Source organism: Mirounga angustirostris, unplaced genomic scaffold (genome assembly GCF_029215605.1).
Source record: "Mirounga angustirostris isolate CCGP_5_RB_7025 unplaced genomic scaffold, mMirAng1.0.hap1 SCAF_9, whole genome shotgun sequence".
NCBI classification, from domain to species: Eukaryota; Metazoa; Chordata; class Mammalia; order Carnivora; family Phocidae; genus Mirounga; species Mirounga angustirostris.
The window spans coordinates 133,334,998-133,354,924 of record NW_026991717.1 but is presented as its reverse complement, the minus strand read 5'-3'; the positions used below and the strand labels follow the sequence as shown (position 1 = coordinate 133,354,924).

Sequence of the window (19,927 nt, the reverse complement as noted above, 5' to 3'; positions counted from 1 at the left end):
TCCCTCCTCCCGCCTGCGCCGGCCTGCACGCGCCTGCGCCCGCCGCGTGCTGACTTCCGCTTCCGGGTGGCCCTTCCCTGTCGCTCGCCGTTGAAGCTCAGCGGTCGTCATGGAGTTGTTTGCCGAGTACTTCGGGGTGGATGGGCAGCAGCAGCAGCTGCGGGCGCCCTGTGAGGCGCCGAGCGACGCGGACCCTTTCGAGGGCCTGTTGTCTGGTGTGGCCCAGATGAGAGAGTTGGTGACCGAGCTCTTCGACCCCCTGGTACAGCAGGAAGCGCAAGACTGGGACGTGGCGACTCCAGAAGAGGCCATGGACGGTGAGCCCTGAGAAAGTGCTGGAGCGACAGGAGGGCGGGGCAGGGGAGCCCGGGTAGGGGGGCCGACTTGGAGAAAGCCTCGGGGGGAAGAAGAATCCAGCTAAAAATTGTTGGCACTTACCGCCGTATTATCTGGGCTACTTCTACTTAAGCGTTTTCACGACTGTCTTTCCATTTATATCACAAAAAACGTGCTGAATGCCTAGTACTCTGTGCCAGGCACTGGGCTGTGCTCTTGAGAAAGAATGAGGTGAATGCCGCTCAGGTCCTGGCCTTGTGGAACTCTCAGGCTGTTGGGGGTTAGACAAGCCAACACTTATTACAGACTGGAAGTACGACCTCAGGGCCCTCTGTAATTATTGCAAACTCAGAGGACCCGGGAAGGCTTCAGAGAGGGGGCATGACTTTTGAGCTGGGGGGGGTTGAAGGATGAAAATGGAGTATTACCAGGGTTGACATTACAGACATGTTAGGAAGATTGCCATCTATCGCCGAATAGGTTCTGAAGATTTCAGTTTAAGGAGTCCTAACTCCCAGGGACTCCTTTCCCATATCCCATTTTAGAAGGTACAGTTTGAAAGGAGAAATATGAAACTCAAGTGAATACAAAAAGAGGTAGGTACATTTTCTGCCCTGAGCTGAAGAACCTAAGAATTAAATATTGGAGTCAGGACTTAACTCCTTTGAAGAGGGGCTTAAATGGTACTGTACCTTTTTTTTTTCCCCCATCTTGTTTACATCTTGATAGTTCCAGATAATGTAAACTCAGACCATTACTCTGAGTTCAGACAATAGATTGGTTCCATGAATATGTTAATTGGGTGTTGCCACATACGTTCAAAGTGAAGTCCTGTTTCTTGGCTCCAGAAATACTTCTCTAATCTGTTGAAAGTGTTATCATTGGAATAAGGATGAGTATAGCTAGAGCCATTTCTTAAAATATCATTACTTTTTGGAAAAATAACTGACACCTATTCTCTGAATGGCAGGTCAGTAATATCTTTGTATTGGAGGACATCTTTGTGTATATTAAATGACGACCCCATAAAGCTTAGGTTTGAATTTCCTTTGTTAAAAGTAATGAGATTGAAATGGTGCATTTTGTGTTATATGAGTTCTATCTCAACAAATGTACAAAATTTAAAAATTACAACAATTACTAAAGAAAAGTGATAGAACTCTAAAAAGTACTAAGTGCTGAAATTGGATTACAAGTAATCCAGTTATCAAATGTGCAAAGGATTTGAATAGACATTTCTCCAGTAAGCTCATGAAGAGATACTCAGTAAGCTCATGAAATGGTCAGTAAGCTCATGAAAAAATATTCAGCATCATTGGCCATCAGAAAAATGCTAATGGGGCGCCTGGGTGTCTCAGTCGTTAAGCGTCTGCCTTCGGCTCAGGTCATGATCCCAGGGTCCTGGGATCGAGTCCCACATCAGGCTCCCTGCTCAGCGGGAAGCCTGCTTCTCCCTCTCCCACTCCCCCTGCTTGTGTTCCTGCTCTCGCTATGTCTCTCTCTGTCAAATAAATAAATAAATAAATCTTTAAAAAGAAAAAAAGAAAAATGCTAGTGAAAACCACAATAAAATACCACTTCATGCTCGCTAGGATGACTATAATCAGAAAGAACAATAACAAGTGTTAGCTAGAATGTGAAGAAATTGAGCCCTCATACATTGCTGGTGGAAATATGAAATGATATACCTTCTTTGGAAAACGGTTCGGCAGCTCCTCAAAAAGTTAAACATAAAGTTATCGTATGACCCAGGAATTCCACTCCTAGGATCTCCTCATTCCATTCCTAGTTCTCCAAAGAGAACTGGAAACATATGTTCACATAAAAACTTATTCGTGAATTTTCATAGCAGCACTATTTTATAATCGCTAAAAAGTGGAAACAGCACAGAAGTCCATCACCTGATGAGTGGATAAATAAAATATGGTGTATCCATCAATGGAATATTATTCAACAATAAAAAGGAATGAAGTACCAATAAACACTACAACATGAATGAACCTTAAAAACATGTTGAGTGAAGGAAGGCAGACAAAAAGGCCACATATATTATGATTCCAGTTATATGAAATGTCGAGAATAGACGAATCTATGGAGATGGAAAGTGGATTAGAGGTGGCCAAGGGCTAAGGGGAATGGAAAGTGATTGTTAATGGGTGTGAGATTTCTTTCCGGGATGATGAAAATGTTCTAGAATTAAATAGTAGTGACAGTTGCTCAACCTAGGGAGTATACTACAAATCAATAAATTGTAGAGTGAATTTTATGGTCTATGAATTATATCTCAAAAAAAGTGATAAGATTTTAAACACCAAGGGGCGCTTGGGTGGCTCAGTCGTTAAGCGTCTGCCTTCGGCTCAGGTCATGATCCCAGGGTCCTGGGATCGAGCCCCACATCGGGCTCTCTGCTCAGCGGGGAGCCTGCTTCTCCCTCTCCCACTCCCCCTGCTTGTGTTCCCTCTCTCGCTGTGTTTCTCTCTGTCAAATAAATAAATAAAGTCTTAAAAAAAAAAAAAAAAGATTTTAAACACCAAAATTCTTGAAATCTTTTTAACCATACATACTTTGAGTCTGTTGTATGCATGATTTTATTAATCCTTAAAATTGAAATGATCTCATTATCAACCATTTTAGCAATCTTATTTCTTTGAACCACTGAACATATTGTCATACAACAAATATTTATTTTAAAAGGTGATGATGAAGATGATGCAGAAGATGAAAATAACACTGATGATAGAACTAACTCAGATGGATCATCTGCAAAACAGCCCAAATCGCCATCTTAACAGTCGCTTTTATGAAACTTTAAAGACTGCTACTATATCTGAATTATCACACAGTGACATTTAGGAAAGACTTGTGCTCTATTTGGAAAAGCATTTGTTTTGTTCTAGGACAATTTTGTCAAAGAAAAAAATGTTTCTTCTGTTTCCAGCAAAGAAAGATAAAATAAATGTTTAGAAATGAATCTGTTTTCTTGAGTGAGAAATAAATTTCAGACCATAGAAATAAAATAGAACACTTGATGTATAAAATCCTCTAAGTTGGCAACTGAATTTTTATTGTTTTCTTTTTTTAAAAATTTTTTATTGTTATGTTAACCACCATACATTACATCATTAGTTTTAGATGTAGTGTTCCATGATTCATTGTTTGTGCATAACACCCAGTGCTCCATGCAGAACGTGCCCTCTTTAATACGCATCACCAGGCTAACCCATCCCCCCACTGAGGCTAACCCTCAGTTTTTTCAGTTTTATTGTTTTCTACTTTTTAAATAACCATTGAATTGTGTGATGTCGGGGCGCCTGGGTGGCTCAGTGGTTAAGCGTCTGCCTTCGGCTTGGGTCATGATCCCAGGGTCCTGGGATTGAGCCCCGTGTTGGGCTCCCTGTTCTGTGGGAAGCCTGCTTCTCCCTCTCGCACTCCCTCTGCTTGTGTTCCCTCTCTTGCTGTGTCTCTCTCTGTCAAATAAGTAAAATCTTTAAAATAAAATAAATAAATAAATTGTGTGATGTCTACATCTTTTGGCTTCTGCTTGTTATAAAAAATACATGTCAGTTCTTGGACAATAACATTTCAAGGAACCATGTGACATGAGCAAGTGGTGAAAATTGGATATTAAATTTAAGAATGGCAGTTCTGTGTAAGAAGGAAAACGGGAAGAGAAGTACTGAAGGAGGGAGATGAGCCCTTGAGAGAGACCCAAGGAAACCTGGAATCTCCACTCACAACCAATATATAGACCCCCAGAGATGATACCACTCAACAAATATATATTTAACTTGTACCTTAAGAGAACAAGTTGGGTGTGCTTTTATGCTGTAACATGTTATGTATATAAACCCAAACTTAAGTCTTTAAGTAACTTAATCTGTGTTGACTATAACTTAAGGTATTTCTTCTCATCCTGTATCCATGCTTTGATTTTGCTTACTGAAGTACTATTGAATCCTTTAAAATACATATATATTCCTAAAATGTGTGTGTGTTCCTTTCTGCTTGTCAGTGGGACCAAGACATTTATTTACTATGCATGTTTCCTGATTGATTTACATAGCTAAAATGCAAAGAAATCAAGTCGCATGCATCTAAGGAAATACAAATAGTTACGGAATTTTAGAGTTAGAAGTAACCTTACAGATTATATGATTTATTTCTGAGATGAATCTTAAAATGGGTGTTTGCCCTGAATTTGAGCTAACAATTGGCAGAGCTGGGTTGTACACATACGCTTTAAAAAATTACAAAAAAAAAAAAAGATTATCATAATACTTCCCCAGTTACATCCTGAAATCTATAGCTTACAAAGTACGTGCTGTTAAGGAAACTGAGTTTAGATACCTTTTTGTATCTTTAAAGTATTGTTTTACTTGGAACATCAGCCTTCCACTTAAGTGCATTTTTGTAATCAAAGCAATACCAAATAGAAAAAAAAATAGCAACTAGAAAATGTTTTGGTTTTTTGGTGTTGTTGTTTTGGGTTTTTTTAAAGATTTTATTTATTTGAGAGACAGGGCAAGAGAGAGCACGAGGGGGGTAAGGGGCAGAGGGAGAAGCAGACTCCCTGCTCAGCAGGGAGCCCTGTGTGGGGCTTGATCCCGGGACTCCAGGATCATGACCTGAGCTGAAGGCAGACGCTTAATCGACTGAGCCACCCAGGCGCCCCTAGAAAATGTTTTATTAATAGTCAGAAATTTCCTTGTTTAGTTTGTGATAATGTCTCTAATGTTGGCACCTCGACTCAGTTATTGACTTATAGTAATCTTTTTCTTCAGTCTTTTAAAAAACAACTTACCAGCATAGTTAAAATAGTTCATGTATTTTTTAATATTTTTCTTTTTTAAAGTTTATTATTTGGGGGCGCCTGGGTGGCTCAGTCAGTTAAGTGTCTGCCTTTGGCTCAGGTCATAATCCCAGGGTCCTGGGATTGAGCCCGATGTCGGGGGTCCCTGCTCAGCGGGGAGCCTGCTTCTCCCTTTCCTCTGCCCCCTGCTTGTACTCTCTTTGTCAAATAAATAAATAAAATCTTAAGGGGCGCCTGGGTGGCTCAGTCGTTAAGTGTCTGCCCTCTGCTCAGGTCATAATCCCAGAGTCCTGGGATTGAGCCTTGCATCAGGCTCCCTGCTCCGCGGGAAGCCTGCTTCTCCCTCTCCCCTCCCCCTGCGTTCCCTCTCTCACTGTCTCTCTCTGTCAAATAAATAAATCTTTTTAAAAAATAAATAAAATCTTTTTTTAAAAAAGCTTATTATTTTTTTAGTAACCTCCACATAAACAGGGGGCTCAAACTCATGACCCTGAATTCAGTAGTCACATGATCTTCTAAGTCATCCAGGTGCCCCTAAAATAGTTCATATTTTTAAAGCAATAACTGAGCTTTGCTCCTGAATATTTTGTTTCCTTCTTTGTTTAGTAAATGTATTTATAAAGAAGAAATTTCAAGATATTTGCGCTTTGTGGTCCAGTGTTTTGAGGTCTGGGTTATATAGGTTTGATTGATCTTTTCCTTAATTTTAATACTGATTCTAACTCTAATACTGTCTCCTTCATAAATGTTCATTTGTAGACCCTAGTTAATTAAATAAAAAGAGAACCTAAATGTCCATTCTTAAGACCCTAGTCAATTAAATAAAAATAGAATATTAATACACTGATTTTACGCAGTCATTTAAAAAGACCAAAGTGTAGTTCTATATGTTAAAGACCAATCTCTAGGATATATTGTTAAATGAAAACTAGCAAGATACAGAACAGTGTGTAGAATGCTACTGTTGGAGAATATTGGCTAGATACACGTGGTATCTAAAAGGATAGAACGCTGCTGAGCAGGAGTTGGGTTGGGAATAAGATTTTTCACTGTACACTCTTGTTCTCCTTTGCATTTTTAAAAAACGTATATTTTTCTTTTTTTTTCTTTTTAAGATTTTATTTATTTATTTGAGAGTGAGAGAGAGAGAGAGCACAAGAAGGGGGAGAGGGAGAAGCAGACTCCCTGCTGAACAGGTAGCCCGATGCGGGACTCGATCCCGGGACTCCAGGATCATGACCTGAGCCGAAAGCAGTCGCTTAACCAACTGAGCCACCCAGGCGCCCAAAACGTATATTTTTCTACACAAATACAGACAAAGTTACTGTTCCTCAAAAGTTATTGAAACTCAATTTTTTTTTTTAAAGTAAGCTTTAGGGGCGCTTGGGTGGCTCAGTCGTTAAGCATCTGCCTTCAGCTCAGGTCATGATCCCAGGATCCTGGTATCGAGCCCTGCATCGGGCTCCCTGCTCTGCGGGAAGCCTGCTTCTCCCTCTCCCACTCCCCCTGCTTGTGTTCCCTCTCTCGCTGTGTCTCTCTGTGTCAAATAAAATCTTTAAAAATAAATAAAGTAAGCTTTATACCCAACATGGGGCTTAAACTCATGACCCGGAGATCAAGAGTCACATGCTCTGACTGATCCAGGCAGGCACCTCAATTTTTAATTTTAAAAAGTTATGCTTTAGGGGCACCTGGGTGGTTCAGTTGTTAAGCGTCTGTCTTAGGCTCAGGTCATGATCCTAGGTCCCACATCAGGCTCCCTGCTCAGCCGGGAGTCAGCTTCTCCCTCTCCCACTCCCCCCTGCTTGTGTTCCCTCTCTTGCTGTCTCTATCTCTGTCAAAAAATAAATAAAAATCTTAAAAAAAAAAAAAAAAAGGGGGGGGAGTGCCTAGGTGGCTCAGTCAGTTAAGTGTCTGACTCTTGATTCTGGCTCAGGTCATGATCTCAGAATCGTAAGATTGAGCCCCAAGTCGGGCTCTGGGCTGGGCATGGAGCCTGCTTAAGATTTTCTCTCTTCTTCTCCCCATCTTAAAAAACAAGAATCAGGGGCGCCTGGGTGGCCCAGTTGGTTAAGCGACTGCCTTCGGCTCAGGTCATGATCCTGGAGTCCCGGGATCAAGCCCCACACAGGGCTCCCTGCTGAGCAGGGAGTCTGCTTCTCCCTCTGACCCTCCCCCCTCTCCTGCTCTCTCTCCCATTCTCTCCCTCAAATGAATAAATAAAATCTTTAAAAAAAAAACAAGAATCAGGGTGCCTGGGTAGCTCAGTCGGTTGAACACCTGACTCTTGATTTCGGCTCAGGTCATGATCTCAGGGTTGTGGGATGAGCCCTGCGTAGGGCTTCATGCTCAGTGCAGAGTCTGCTTGAGATTCTCCCACTCCCTCTGCCCCTCCCCCCACTTGTGCACATGCTCGCTCACTCTCTCAAATAAATAAATAATCTTTTTTTAAAAATCCGCATTTCCCATCTGACTACTACTTTGTCAGAAAAGGGAGCAGAACATGACCTCTAAAGAGGTTAGGAAACTGTGCTAAGGTGAGGTAGGACGCTGTAAAAAAAAAAAAAAAAAAAAAGTGGAGGGGGAGGTGTTTCTAAAACTGATGTGCCTAGCTTTAACCTTGAAAAAGATGCCCTCTAGCCAGTGCATCATTCGCAAAGCATAATATGAATTTCACAGTGTTGCCGTAAGTATTCCAGTTCTCAGGTGACCTTTGGGATCAGAATTGCTCTATTTAAAGACATGGCCCAGGGAACAATGAATGCTAGAATGTAAGCTTCTATTTAAATCTTTTAAAAAGTAGCAGCTCACATTGGGGCAGCAACAAGGCCATTGGGGTACAGTTTTAAATAGAAATTTACTCCAATGCAAAAAGAAAAACAGAAATTTACACCAGTGCCAAAAATTCTGCTGAAGATAGAACTAACTTCTAAAAACACATTACGACTTTTCTTTTTTTAAGATTATTTATTTATTTATTTATTTGACAGAGAGAGAGACAGCAAGAGAGGGAACACAAGTAGGGGGAGTGGGAGAGGGAGAAGCAGGCTCCCTGCTGAACAGGGAGCCTGATGTGGGGCTCGATCCCAGGACCTTGGGATCATGACCTGAGCCGAAGGCAGATGCTTAACGACTGAGCCGCCCAGGCGCCCCCATAGTACCACTTTAAATGAGCGATTTACAGGACCAGTAAACTCCAGAGTACTGCAATTATGTGCTGTAGCTCTAAGAGATTGGCATGACACTTGATGCATATGTTAGGTGGTTTAGGAAACTGTTATCTTAATGACTGTAATTTGAGAATTGCTCAAGGCTCCAATCACCCCTTCACACCTTGTTTGTGAGTGTGGTTTATGTTTTTTTCTGCATGAATAAGGAACATCCCAAGACAACCAACATCATAACCGTTGGCAAAAATGAATGGACTCATTTTAAATCTTGGCCTCAGAAAGAATGTATCACTACATGCTGAAACCTGAGAAAGCTTAACCACTAAACTTATCTCAAACATGTTACAGATTAGACTTCGCACTTAGTAGAAAATGTTAACTTTAACCTTTATTTTCTCTGGAGAGCAAACTAGATTGTTTTGCAGTCTAATGAAGGAGGTAGTAAAAATCAGTGGCAGTAAAAATCACTCATGCAATAAAAAATTATGAGCACCTACTGTGTGCCCAGGCACCTACTGTTCTAGGCACAGGGTATACAACAGTGAACAGACAAAATCCCTGCCCTCACAATGGAGTTTAGATTCTGACAAAATGTGTAACATGTCGTGTGATGTTGAGTGCTGTGGAGAAAAACAGGGAAGGAGGATGCTAAATTTTAAATAGGCTGGTCAGAGGCAGCCTTACAAAGCTGAAAATTGAGCAAAGGTCTGAAGATGGTGATAAGAGCAGGCCAGGTCTGAGCATCCAGACAGAAGGTACACTGAGTGCATAAGCCCTGAAACAGGTTTTTCTGGCATATTCTAGAATCAGCAGGAAAATCAGTGTGGCTAGAGTGGAATGAGGGGTGGAGAGAATAGTAGAAAATGAAGAAAATGGTCAAGAGCACTTATTTAGGACTTTGTAAGCCATGTTAAGAACTTTGAGTTTTATTCTCAGTAGGGAAGCTATAGGAGGGTTTTTGAGAGAATAACATTTTAAAAGAATCTCTTGGCACTTTTTGATAGACTTACAGGGGCCTTGAGCAGATTTTGGTGGGTAGAGAGATGAGGAGCTTGGTTTTGGACAAGTTAAATCTCAGATGCCTGGTAAGACATCTTAGTAAATGCCAAATAGGCAGTTGAATATCCAAGTCTGGAGCTCAGGAGATATGCAGGGTAGTAATATAAATTTGGGCACTTAAAGCCATGAACCAGGATAGGATGACCAAGGGGAGAAAGTATAGAAATGAGAACTGGGGGATGTCAACATTCAGAAACGGCAGAGCCCCAGGGAGGAACCAGCAATGGAAACAGGAGAAGTTGATGAGGAAGAAGGCAAACCAGGGAAGTGTCTAGAACTGGGGTAAAATCTGGTAGCTGCTAGCCACATGTGGCTATTTGAACTAATTAAAATTTAAAATTCAGTTCCTGTCACACTAGCCACATCTCAAGGGCTCATTTCATGTGGCTAATGGCTACTGATTTGGACAGTAAAGATAGATACAAAGTATTTCCATCATCACTAAAGCTCTATTGGGCAGTACTGATCCAGAAACCAGCTGAAGAAAGTATCTCAAGGCAAGGGGTGTGTCAAAAACTGCTAATGAGTAATTTAAGGGCTGAGTCTTGACCATTGGGTTTAGTTATGTGTAAGTGACCAGTGACCTCTTGACAAGAGAGCAGTTTTGGTAGAGTGGGAGAAAAAACCCTGATACAAGTGTGTTCAGAATAATCTGGAGGAGAGGAACTAGGACCAGAAAATACACCTTGTTCCTGAACTTGGGCTCCGGCAGGCAGCCGCCTACAGTCTACTCTGTATGGTCATGTCCATGCTGACACTGCCCCTGGAGTGGAGGGCCTGATAGGCCCAGTGTAGGGTTCCCGGTGCTGCTTGCCCAGATCATCTCAAGCTACCATAGGAATAGCTCAGGACCATGGACATCACCTTTGGACTCACCTCCTGCTTTGTTTTTCCAGCCATGGGGCTGGGTCTTGTCACATTTGGAGAGCTACAGGAAGCAGGAGTGAAGGCACTGTCCTCTCCCTCACCTTGTGACCTGACCATGCTCTGTTTGTCCTGATCATGTCTGCTGAATTCCTAGCTGGCCTCCCTTGGATCATGGCCTTCAGTTACAGTGACCTCTTCTACAATCATGACTTCTTGATTTCTCCATGGTGACATCCCGGGACCACATGTATCAGTTTATAAGGCCCAGCTCTGTATAGCCCCAACTTGTAGCAATAGAGTCTATTTAAGCCTTGAAATTTTTAAAGACAATAGAGACAGCTCTTTAAAGATTTACAATTCAAATAGCTGGGGTGAACTTGCTGCAAAGTATTTGTTGAAACTGCTCCAAAGACAGATACAACTAAGATGACGGACAGTTGAGTCTTTATGGTGCGTACAAACCCATGGTCCAGTGATTCTCCACGAATGATTCCAATACAATCATGTGAAGAGCTCTAAAAACACAGCTGCCTCTTCTCCTCTCCCCAAGAGTGACAAAACTGGGCAGGGACCTCGGCATTGTTTATGTGAGGAGTTTTGCTTTGTTTCTTGTTTATTTCTTTGGATGATTCTAATATACAGCTCTAATATACAAAACCTATTCACTGTCTTAGACCAAAACAAAAATACTAATGCAGGATTCCCAATCATGGTCTAGAATTTTCTGGAACTTTATAAGTAGGTTAGAGAATTAAGATTAAGCGATGGCACACACTTGATACAAAATGAGTCATGCAGTATTGTAGTAAAGCTTTCTATTTTGGAGACTGAGATTGTTAAATCCATCAAGAAGGAAATCAACACTAGATAATCTTAATAAAAACTGTAACACTACCCGTGGTGAACAGACATCCCAGTCTAATTAGTTTATGGGTGTGGTTACTGCCATAGAAATGTTCTGATGATTCCACCTCCCCAACGAAAAGGTTTTTTTTAATTAATTATAAAAGCTTTGAAATAGATTCAAATTCTAAACTTAGGAAATCACATTTTTTACTTTAAAACTGATAGCATTTAGGGGCACGTGGGGGGCTCAGTCAGGGGAGCATCTGACTCTTGATTTTAGCTCAGGTCCTGATCTCAGGGTGGTGAGACTGGGCCCATCAAAAAAAACTGGTAGCATCTTTAAAACTAGAAAAGTTACATGGTGACTAAAGCTCCATGAATTAGATGTTTCTCGGATTTAATTATCTATTCTCTATCCTGGCACTTTCAAAAAAATAAAATATCTGGCATATTTCCATGAAAAACACACAACAGGTTTTACTTCCTTTCAGATGTGGTTGCAAATAAGGTGACTTATTAAGCAACGGGGGGGGGGGGGAATAAAGCAATTAGGGGATATTAACTCTGTCTTTCTCATTTCTGGAAGCAGGTATTATTGACGAGTTATGAATACTACGATACTTGTCCTTTCCCTACAATCCCTGAAGCGCTTCCTATATTTGCCATTTATCTAATCCTGTACTCACTGCTTACTGTACTGTGATGTAAATATGAAATAACTTGATATAATACACAGGTTTCCTCTCCATCAGCTTAACCTCCCCCTCAATCTAACAGATCTAGATTAATTTCACCCTTCCCTCTACAAAGAGTGCTTTGAACTATTAAATAGCCATAGACAAATAGGAATAATTCACAGCTTGGGTAATTAATTCCTAAATAATCAAAAAACATTAACCCTACAATCTGAAACTTAGTAATTACATTTGGAAGTACTGAATTACTCCCACTCTATTTTAGTATTTCTACTACCAAGGCAATCTAGTCTTGAAAGATAGAGATGGACCGAATACTTACCAAATCCCCAAATACTAGAATTTGAAATATAAAAGATAGTCTACTTCAATAAAAAGGAATTACTACTTTATAAGACAAGTGATAAACTCACAAACCTTGCATTATCTCAAGCATTTATAAAATGAAAAAAATTGAAGTACTTTTCTTAAATCATTTTCAAACTACCACTGCCTCAAGACGAAATCAAATCAAACTGCTCAATGATTTTCCTCCTATTATCCTTTCTTCTGAAAAGCAGTGTAACGAGGTGATAGAGCTGGAGATCTGAAGCCAGACATCCTGAGTTCAAATCCTGACTTTTCCACGTCCTTGCTGTGTGACCACGGGCCAGTTATGAATTCCTGTGCTTCCTCTTCTGTAAAATGGCACTAGTACCAACACGTACCTGCCTCCTAGGCCTGCTGTGAAGAAAGACGGAAATCACTCAGAGAACAGTGACTGTAGCGTGCATACTATTAGTCAAGTACTCAAGAGATGCCAAGTGATTTGGTTATCTGACCCTCACAGAAACGGGTATTTCAGACTGCTGCCTACTTTGGAGAGTCAGTGTATTGTAGCAAAAGCTCTATCATTTCAGTCACCAGACCTCTGGAAGAAGCAAAGGGAAAGTGAGATTGATTACCTGGACAAGGATCCGATCATGCTGCTTGTGAGTTACAAAGGTACCAGCTCTATCTTTCAAGCAACGCTTGCTGTGGAATGTTCAGCCTTCCATTCCAGTCAGATCAGACTTGAACGCTGAGGTTGTTAGAACACTTTTAGATTTTCAATAGCTCATACGAATTGAGAACAACCTTTCAATAATGCCCTTTCCATTCTGTGGCATGGCTAGGCAGACAATCCCGGGAAACACATCATTTGGGAGAAGCACTACAGGTCAGTGGTTAGGAACAAAGGCATCCGATGCCTGGTCATACCTCTCGCTCTGCTGCTTACCAGCTGTGTGACCTTAACAGGCAAGTTTTTTAACTTCTTTTTTTTTTTTTAAAGATTTTATTTATTTATTTGCGAGAGAGAATGAGAGACAGAGAGCCCGAGAGGGAGGAGGGTCAGAGGGAGAAGCAGACTCCCGGCCGAGCAGGGAGCCCAATGCGGGACTCGATCCTGGACTCCAGGATCATGACCTGAGCCGAAGGCAGTCGCTTAACCAACTGAGCCACCCAGGCACCCCAAGTTATTTAACTTCTCTATCTCAGGGGCTTTATCTGTAAAATCTAGATAATTGTTTTCTTAGGGTTGTTGAGAGGATTAAATGAGTTAATTCATGTAAACCTCTTAGAACAGAGCCCAACAGAATAAGCACCAAAAAAGGTTATGGTTATTATTAAAATCTATCAGTGTAATGTCCTTGGTATTAATGGCACAACTGTATAAAAATACATCTTGATCCCACCCAGAAAAAAAGGAAAAAAAATCCTAAAATCTGATATTTCCATGTTTTAGTTATTTGTATTGGTACCAGACATGAGGTAGTAAGTACAAATGCAAAGGAGGAAGTACAAAGATCACATCTTCATGCAATTCACCTGTTGCCTGAAGACCTGAAGGCTGGACCTTAGGCCAGAAAAGAAAATCAGGATGACGACTTGGTAGGATTTTAGAGGGGTGTCACACATCTGACAGGGACCAGACTAAATATTTTCACTGAACACCTCGTTTCCATCGTCTGTGTGTAAGATTTCTCAACTTTCAAACATTTAGTTTCTTCCCAAGTAATTTTTTAAAAACTAGTAGCGGTAATAACGCTGATAATCCCAGCAGCATCACCAAAAGGAAGCACAGACTTTGCTTATCAAGATAGCCATCACCTCAGGAATTTTATACCAATTTCTCACGAACTGATAGCAAGCAAGCAAGCATAGTTGGCTTAGTTACAACAGGTTGAACTGGTGTTTTAGTTTGAAGAATTTTAAAGCAAGCCAAGTAATTGTATAAAATTTAAATTTTATGACCATGTTTGGACCTTTTTACATTAAGCACAATGGAAATGTTCATATTCATTTTTTTCCCCAAAGGAAAAATTTCTGAATCATCACTATGTTGCACAGTAGAATAAAAATAGTTCAGGTACTTATTCAAGTTTCTAAAGAATGCAAATAACAGACACGATTTTACTTCCAAAATCTGAAGTCATCAACATGATTTTGTAGTACTGTATCTCAGGCTTCACTTAAAAATTCATTATTATTCAGATAAAGATAGCCCCCTAGTCACACTTTTTAGAAAGCCTCTGCCCCACCACAACTTCCTGAGATCTGTGAACAAACTGCAGTCTTGTGATCAGGCTCCATATAGTACTGGCAGTTTTGTAACTGTAAGGAAAAAATGGTGACTGATTTTAGGTGTCAATCAGTTGTAGTCTGCTGATCTGATTAGAAGCCTTGACAAATGCCTGGTGGCGATTGCAAATAACTGCCAAGCATATGGGGATAATACAGTAGCCCACCGTTTTGGGGTCAGCTCTTGTACAAGAATAAAGGAACAAAAACATCTGTAAATAAGGTATCAGAAAAATAACTGTCCAAAACCAAAAAGGCAGGGAGAGTAAACGAGCTTTCAAGGAGTGTGTCCATGTGGTTCCTTCAAGGGGCTCTTCCGGGTGCTGCTGAATGTGTTCCAAGGCCAGCCTGTTGTAAGTCTCATTGATTTCAAAAACATAGTAAAATGCTCCTGCACTTGCTAACAAATACAATCCCACTCCAATCCATCCCATCCTCTGACGGAAGTTCATCATTCTCCATGCTCTGTGCCTTCAAATTAAGGAAAAAAAAAAAAGTTAGGGTCTAGTAATGCTGTCATGGCAATGATTCCCCATTAATGCATCTCAGGCTTGAAATAATTAAATTTGCATTTACTAAGAAATGTAAACAACGCACAGCTTGTTTTCTGTAATAGTTATGAGAAAGTAAAGTTTCAGTATATATTGAGAGTGCTTTTTATGTGAATCCCACAGAATAAATAAATCACTATATCCGGCTTAAGTAGGTCCAGCACACCTTCCCTTGAGAAACTGGAATTAAACTGGTTTCCTAAGAAACACTTCACCTTTATAGTTCAAATAGTTTCTGACTTAACACTACTGTTTCGGACGTGAACACTCGATTCTACAAGTCAAAGCAATGTCGGAGCCCCCACGTTAAGACAGTAACTCTTAAACACTTACAGTGGTCCCGAAAATCTTCCTGTTCCCACGGCAAGCGTTAAAGAGTCACTCAGTTCTGAATACTCGGGTGGTTTGGGCATTTCAGAGAAAGCCACCATAAGAGAAATCCCCGGGGTCACCGGCTGGGAGAAATGGGAGCGCGGCCAGCCTGGAGCACAAGCTAATTGTGATTAAGCACAGCGTGACTGCGGCCAGTCACGCGACGGCCCGGGCCCTGTGGCTGCGGCCGGAGCCCCAGCCAGTGTCACCCGGCGGGGCCGGGAGGCTCCCCGGCAGCCGGCCCCGCCCCCCGCCGCGCTGCAGCGCCGGCGGCCCGACCAGGGCTGCGCGGGCGGCGCCGGGCCCGGGCCTCTCCGCCTCGCAGCGCCGGGAGCCCAGTGCCGGGCAGCGGCCACCGGCCGAGCCTGCAGAGACGGGCAGCTCCCGGATCTCACCTTCCTGTCCCGTTTGGCCCGCCCGCCCGCCGTCCCGGAAGCTGCCACAGTCGGGACTTCCGGCTCGAGCCGGAAGCGCGCGCGCTCCGCCCCGTCGTGACGGCAGGCCGTCTCCCGGCGCGCGCCCGGCACCGCTCCGGCGGGGGCGGGGGCGGGGGCTGCGGCGGCGCGGGGCCCGGCGCGTCCCTTCACGTGGGTGGCGGTCCGGGCATCCTCGGAGCCCCTCGGCCTGGGCCCCGGTGCCTCGCCGCGGACAGCAGCGCGGGGACGGCGCGGGCCGCCATCCCCTGGTGGCTCCGGGTGCAGGAGAGGGACGCGGGCGCGGACGACTGGATAGCGGCGAGGGGCGCGCGGGGCCGCGGAGAGGGTGAGACGGCCGCTTGTCGCAGTGGGGCCGGCCGGAAGGTCGCCCGGCGCCGCGGGGCCTCTCGGGGCCGGGGTCACAGACACCTGCCGCTAACCCGACTGCTTTGTCCCTGCAGGCCTCCGGTCGGGACGCTGACGGCACTCACCCGGGGTGCCGCGGAGAAACGCCGTGCATTGCGGCGGCATCGGTGCCCCGGCCGCATTAGAATTTAAATCTGTTGTTTGGGGCACCATGACGCCGAGGCTCTTAGAAGCCTGGTGCGGGGGGATGGATGTGAGCCCTCGGAAAGCGCTGTTGGTTGCCGGCATCCCCCCGACCTGCACTGTGGCAGGAACCGAGGAGGCTCTGCGGGCTGGTTTGGCGCCGATGGGCGGGTACAGACTGCTCGGGAGGATGTGCCGGCGGGATGAGAGCAGGAATGTAGCCTTAGTAGGGCTGACGGAGGAGACGACTCGTGCTCTAGTCCCTAAGGAGATACCCGGAAAAGGGGTGTCCGGAGAGTGATCTTTAAGCCCCCAGACCTGAATAATGAATTTTTAAGCAGATTAAATGAATTCTTAGAGGGAGAGGGCACAACGTTGGGGGAGTTGACCAGAGCTCTTGGATACGGAAACGACCCTTTTGACCTAGGACAGGACACGATCCCAGAAATACAGGCCCCTGTGTTGGCGCAGGCATTAGAGGAGGCTCTTCGGCCCGCCCTGCGGTACCTGAGATACAGAAAACTGAGAGTGTTCTCAGGCAGTGACCCTCCAGAACCAGGAGAAGAAGAATTTGAATCCTGGCTGTTTCATACTACTTAGATGATGAAGACATGGCAGGTGCCAGATGCAGAGAAAAGAAGACGCTTGCTAGAGAGCCTTAGGGGCCCAGCATTTGATGTTATTCGTGTCCTCAAGAGAAACAATCCCTTCATTACAGTCGCTGAATGCCTGCAGGCTCTTGAGCAGGTATTTGGGGTTATTGATAATCCTAGGGAATTGCAGATCAAGTATCTGACCACTTATCAGAAGGATGGAGAGAAATTGTCTGCTTACGTGCTGAGGTTGGAGCCTTTATTACAGAAACTGGTAGAGAGAGGAGCAGTTGAGAAAGATGTTGTGAATCAGGCCCGCCTAGACCAAATCTTGGCTGGAGCAGTCCACAGAACCCTTCGCAGGAAGCTTGCTGTGCCACAGGATGGCCCAGCCCCTGGCTTATTGCAGCTACTGGCGCTGATAAAGGACGAAGAGGCAGCGGAGGAGGAGGAGGAGGCCCTTCTCCAGGCAGGATTAGAAGGGCATTTCTCCTGAATCTTAGGCAACCAGGAAGCAGAGCATGAAGGTAGAAGAACAGTCAGTGTACTCGTGATAGACATTAATCAGTCCCTTCCTTGTGCTGCCGAGGAGCTCATTCTGTACAGTTTTCTGTCTAAATCCTTCATCATTTCTGTGCTATTTAATGTCTTCCAAATGTGTCCTAGACTAGGAAGGATGTAGTTCTTCTGCACTAGTATTTATGTATTTAGATTTACTACTGTGAACTTATCATACAAAATTGTACAGAGGGTCTATCGCTACATACATATGGTGCTCTGAGAAATGTCAGCTTATGTGATAACAGGTGCAAGGGTAGCAGGTCGGACGTGATGATGTGTCATAGATAGTTCTTAGGTGTGTATTGCCCTACATTTATTATGAAGATAGGAGCGGTGGTTAAGATACTAAGTTATTTTCTGTCTGAATCACAATTTTACTGATTCTGCGCAGTCAAAATGAGGCAGGATCAAATGCTGAGGTTGGTAAGTTTGCAGCTATCACCTCTAACCCGGGGTTTCTGATATGTGCCATCAGAACACATTTTAATAGGTGTTATAAAATGATCTATGTGAACTTATAAAGTAAAGGAATGCTAATACAATGACCTTTTTAAAATCTGTTTTATTTATATCAAGATTCCAAGAAAGGTTTCATTTGAACAAAGGGTTCCAAAAGCATAAATCTGAAAAACACTGAGGTTACACAATCTTAGTCCCTTGGATATTTTCCTCTTAGTGCCCAGGGGATAGAGAGTAGCTTCCTTTTTCTTTTCTTTTCTTTTCTTTTTTTTAAGATTTATTTATTTGAGAGAAAGAGCAAGCATGAGCAGGGGGAGAGGCAGAGGGAGAGAAGAGAATCTTAAGCAGTCACTGCACTGAGCACAGAGCCCGATGTGGGGCTAGACCCCACAACCCTGAAATCATGACCTGAGCCGAAACCAAGAGTCAGATGCTCAACTGACTGAGCCATCCAGGTGCCCCTAGGGAGTAGTTTTCTAAGTGAGATTGCTGGAGGGACCTTTGACTGATGTAGGAGGGAAGGAAACAAGATGGAGCACAAATTAGTGCAAAGAGTAGGTCCAAATGCATCAGTGTGTCGAATTTGGAGAGTGAAAGGGAAGAAATAAAGGTTGTATGCTTCTCCATGACAGACTGGACTAAATTAAAGTTTCCCCATGTATTTTCTCATTGAATCCTCATAAAAATCCTGCAATATAGGAAAACCCAGTTTCTCATTGTAGAAATGGGCACAGAAAGGTTAAAAAGTACTTGTCCAACGGGCGCCTGGGTGGCTCAGTCAGTTAAACGTCTGCCTTCCGCTCAGGTCATGACCCCAGGGTCCTGGGATCGAGTCCCACTTTGGGCTCCTTGCTCAGCAGGGAGCCTGCTCCTCCCTCTGCCTGCAGCTCCCCCTGCTTGTGCAAGTTCGCTCTCTCTCTGGCAAATAAATAAATAAAATCTTAAAAAAATAAAAAAACTTGCCCAAGGCAAAACAACTAGTAAGTGGCGGGTCCAGAATTCTGTCCTCTGCCCTACTGCAAGGCCCATATTCTTAATATTGCCAAGAAAGAGAAACAATCATAAGGGTATGTGCACCCAACAGCCTCACAAGGGAAACACGGCAGATGTTAACCACATTTCATATATGTCTTGTATGCATTAGTGTAGAGTACTTTATTCTGAATCATTACTGCCAACTAGACATGAGAAGTGGGGAGTATGAGAACCTATAAGACCCAGGGGCAGCCAGGACGGTGGGCATGGGTTAGTGACTTGGTCCCTAAAAAAACTCAGCATGAAGAAAGTTTGAAAATTGCTGAAAAGTAGGATAAAGTCTTCCTCTTTGATAAAAACATCCCAAAGGACCAAATTCAAGATATACATCATTGGTTTAGATTCAGAGGCATAGTAAAGTGTTTCTGTTAAGACTAAATGTCATGGTTTCATTCTTTATGAAGTCCTCCCACCATGGGAAGCTAAATACAGATCAAGCCATCACATTATACACCTTAAATACATGTAATTTTTACTTGTCAGTTATACCTCAATACGGCAAGGAAAAAGAAGCTAAATACTAGATGGCATAGATACATTCAAAGGTGTAACTCTGATCTTGTTGGTATGTACAAGGTACTTTGTTACCTTAGTAGTGGGAAGTGGTTTACCTGCATCTTGCTAGTGAGCAGACACTGTGTGCACATGCACATCGAACCTCTCCTGTGTGTGAAGCACTGAGCTGGAGGGTACACACACACACACACACACACACACACACATATTTAGGTTATAATGCCTGCCATGGAGGTCTGTCCAGAGTTCATAATAACAGCTGATACCAAACACTTGCTATGGGCACCACTGAATACATTGAGTCAAACAATACTGAGAGGTAAGGCCTTCTGTTTCCCCCATTTGCTTCCCCATTTCCTGGATCAAACTGAGGCACGGAGAAGTTAAGCAACATGCCCGGACTTTCCCAGCCAAGAAGTGGCACGGTCAGGATTTATACTCAGGCCATCTATTTCCAGAGTCCTTGTCTAGGCCACCTGGTTAAAGTCTCA

At 43.3% G+C, this 19,927-nt stretch overlaps 2 protein-coding genes and 1 long non-coding RNA gene across 4 annotated transcripts; 2 read left to right on the top strand and 1 right to left on the bottom strand.

The window, feature by feature from the left end:
* The first annotated feature begins 48 nt into the window (after positions 1-48).
* Positions 49-3,846, top strand: GON7 (GON7 subunit of KEOPS complex). The gene is made up of 2 exons (XM_045901437.3): positions 49-317; positions 3,031-3,846. The coding sequence occupies exons 1-2, from the start codon at positions 110-112 to the stop codon at positions 3,123-3,125; spliced, it is 303 nt and encodes a 100-aa protein (XP_045757393.1). The 5' UTR covers positions 49-109; the 3' UTR covers positions 3,126-3,846.
* Positions 3,847-14,121: 10,275 nt separating this feature from the next.
* LYSET (lysosomal enzyme trafficking factor) lies at positions 14,122-16,916 on the bottom strand. Of its 2 annotated transcripts, none has more exons than XM_064571519.1 (2): positions 16,215-16,916; positions 14,122-14,855 (listed from the first exon to the last, which is right to left on the bottom strand). In XM_064571519.1, exons 1-2 carry the CDS (start codon positions 16,241-16,243, stop codon positions 14,444-14,446), a joined length of 441 nt encoding a protein of 146 aa, XP_064427589.1. In that variant the 5' UTR covers positions 16,244-16,916; the 3' UTR covers positions 14,122-14,443. The 2 variants fall into 2 exon arrangements, with proteins under 2 accessions (XP_064427589.1, XP_045757392.1); XM_045901436.3 differs by lacking the exon at positions 16,215-16,916 and adding an exon at positions 15,269-15,746.
* LOC123861884 (uncharacterized) lies at positions 15,801-18,048 on the top strand. Its single transcript, XR_006795150.3, has 2 exons — positions 15,801-16,069; positions 16,185-18,048. It is a non-coding gene; the product is annotated as an uncharacterized LOC123861884 (long non-coding RNA).
* The last annotated feature ends 1,879 nt before the right edge of the window (positions 18,049-19,927 follow it).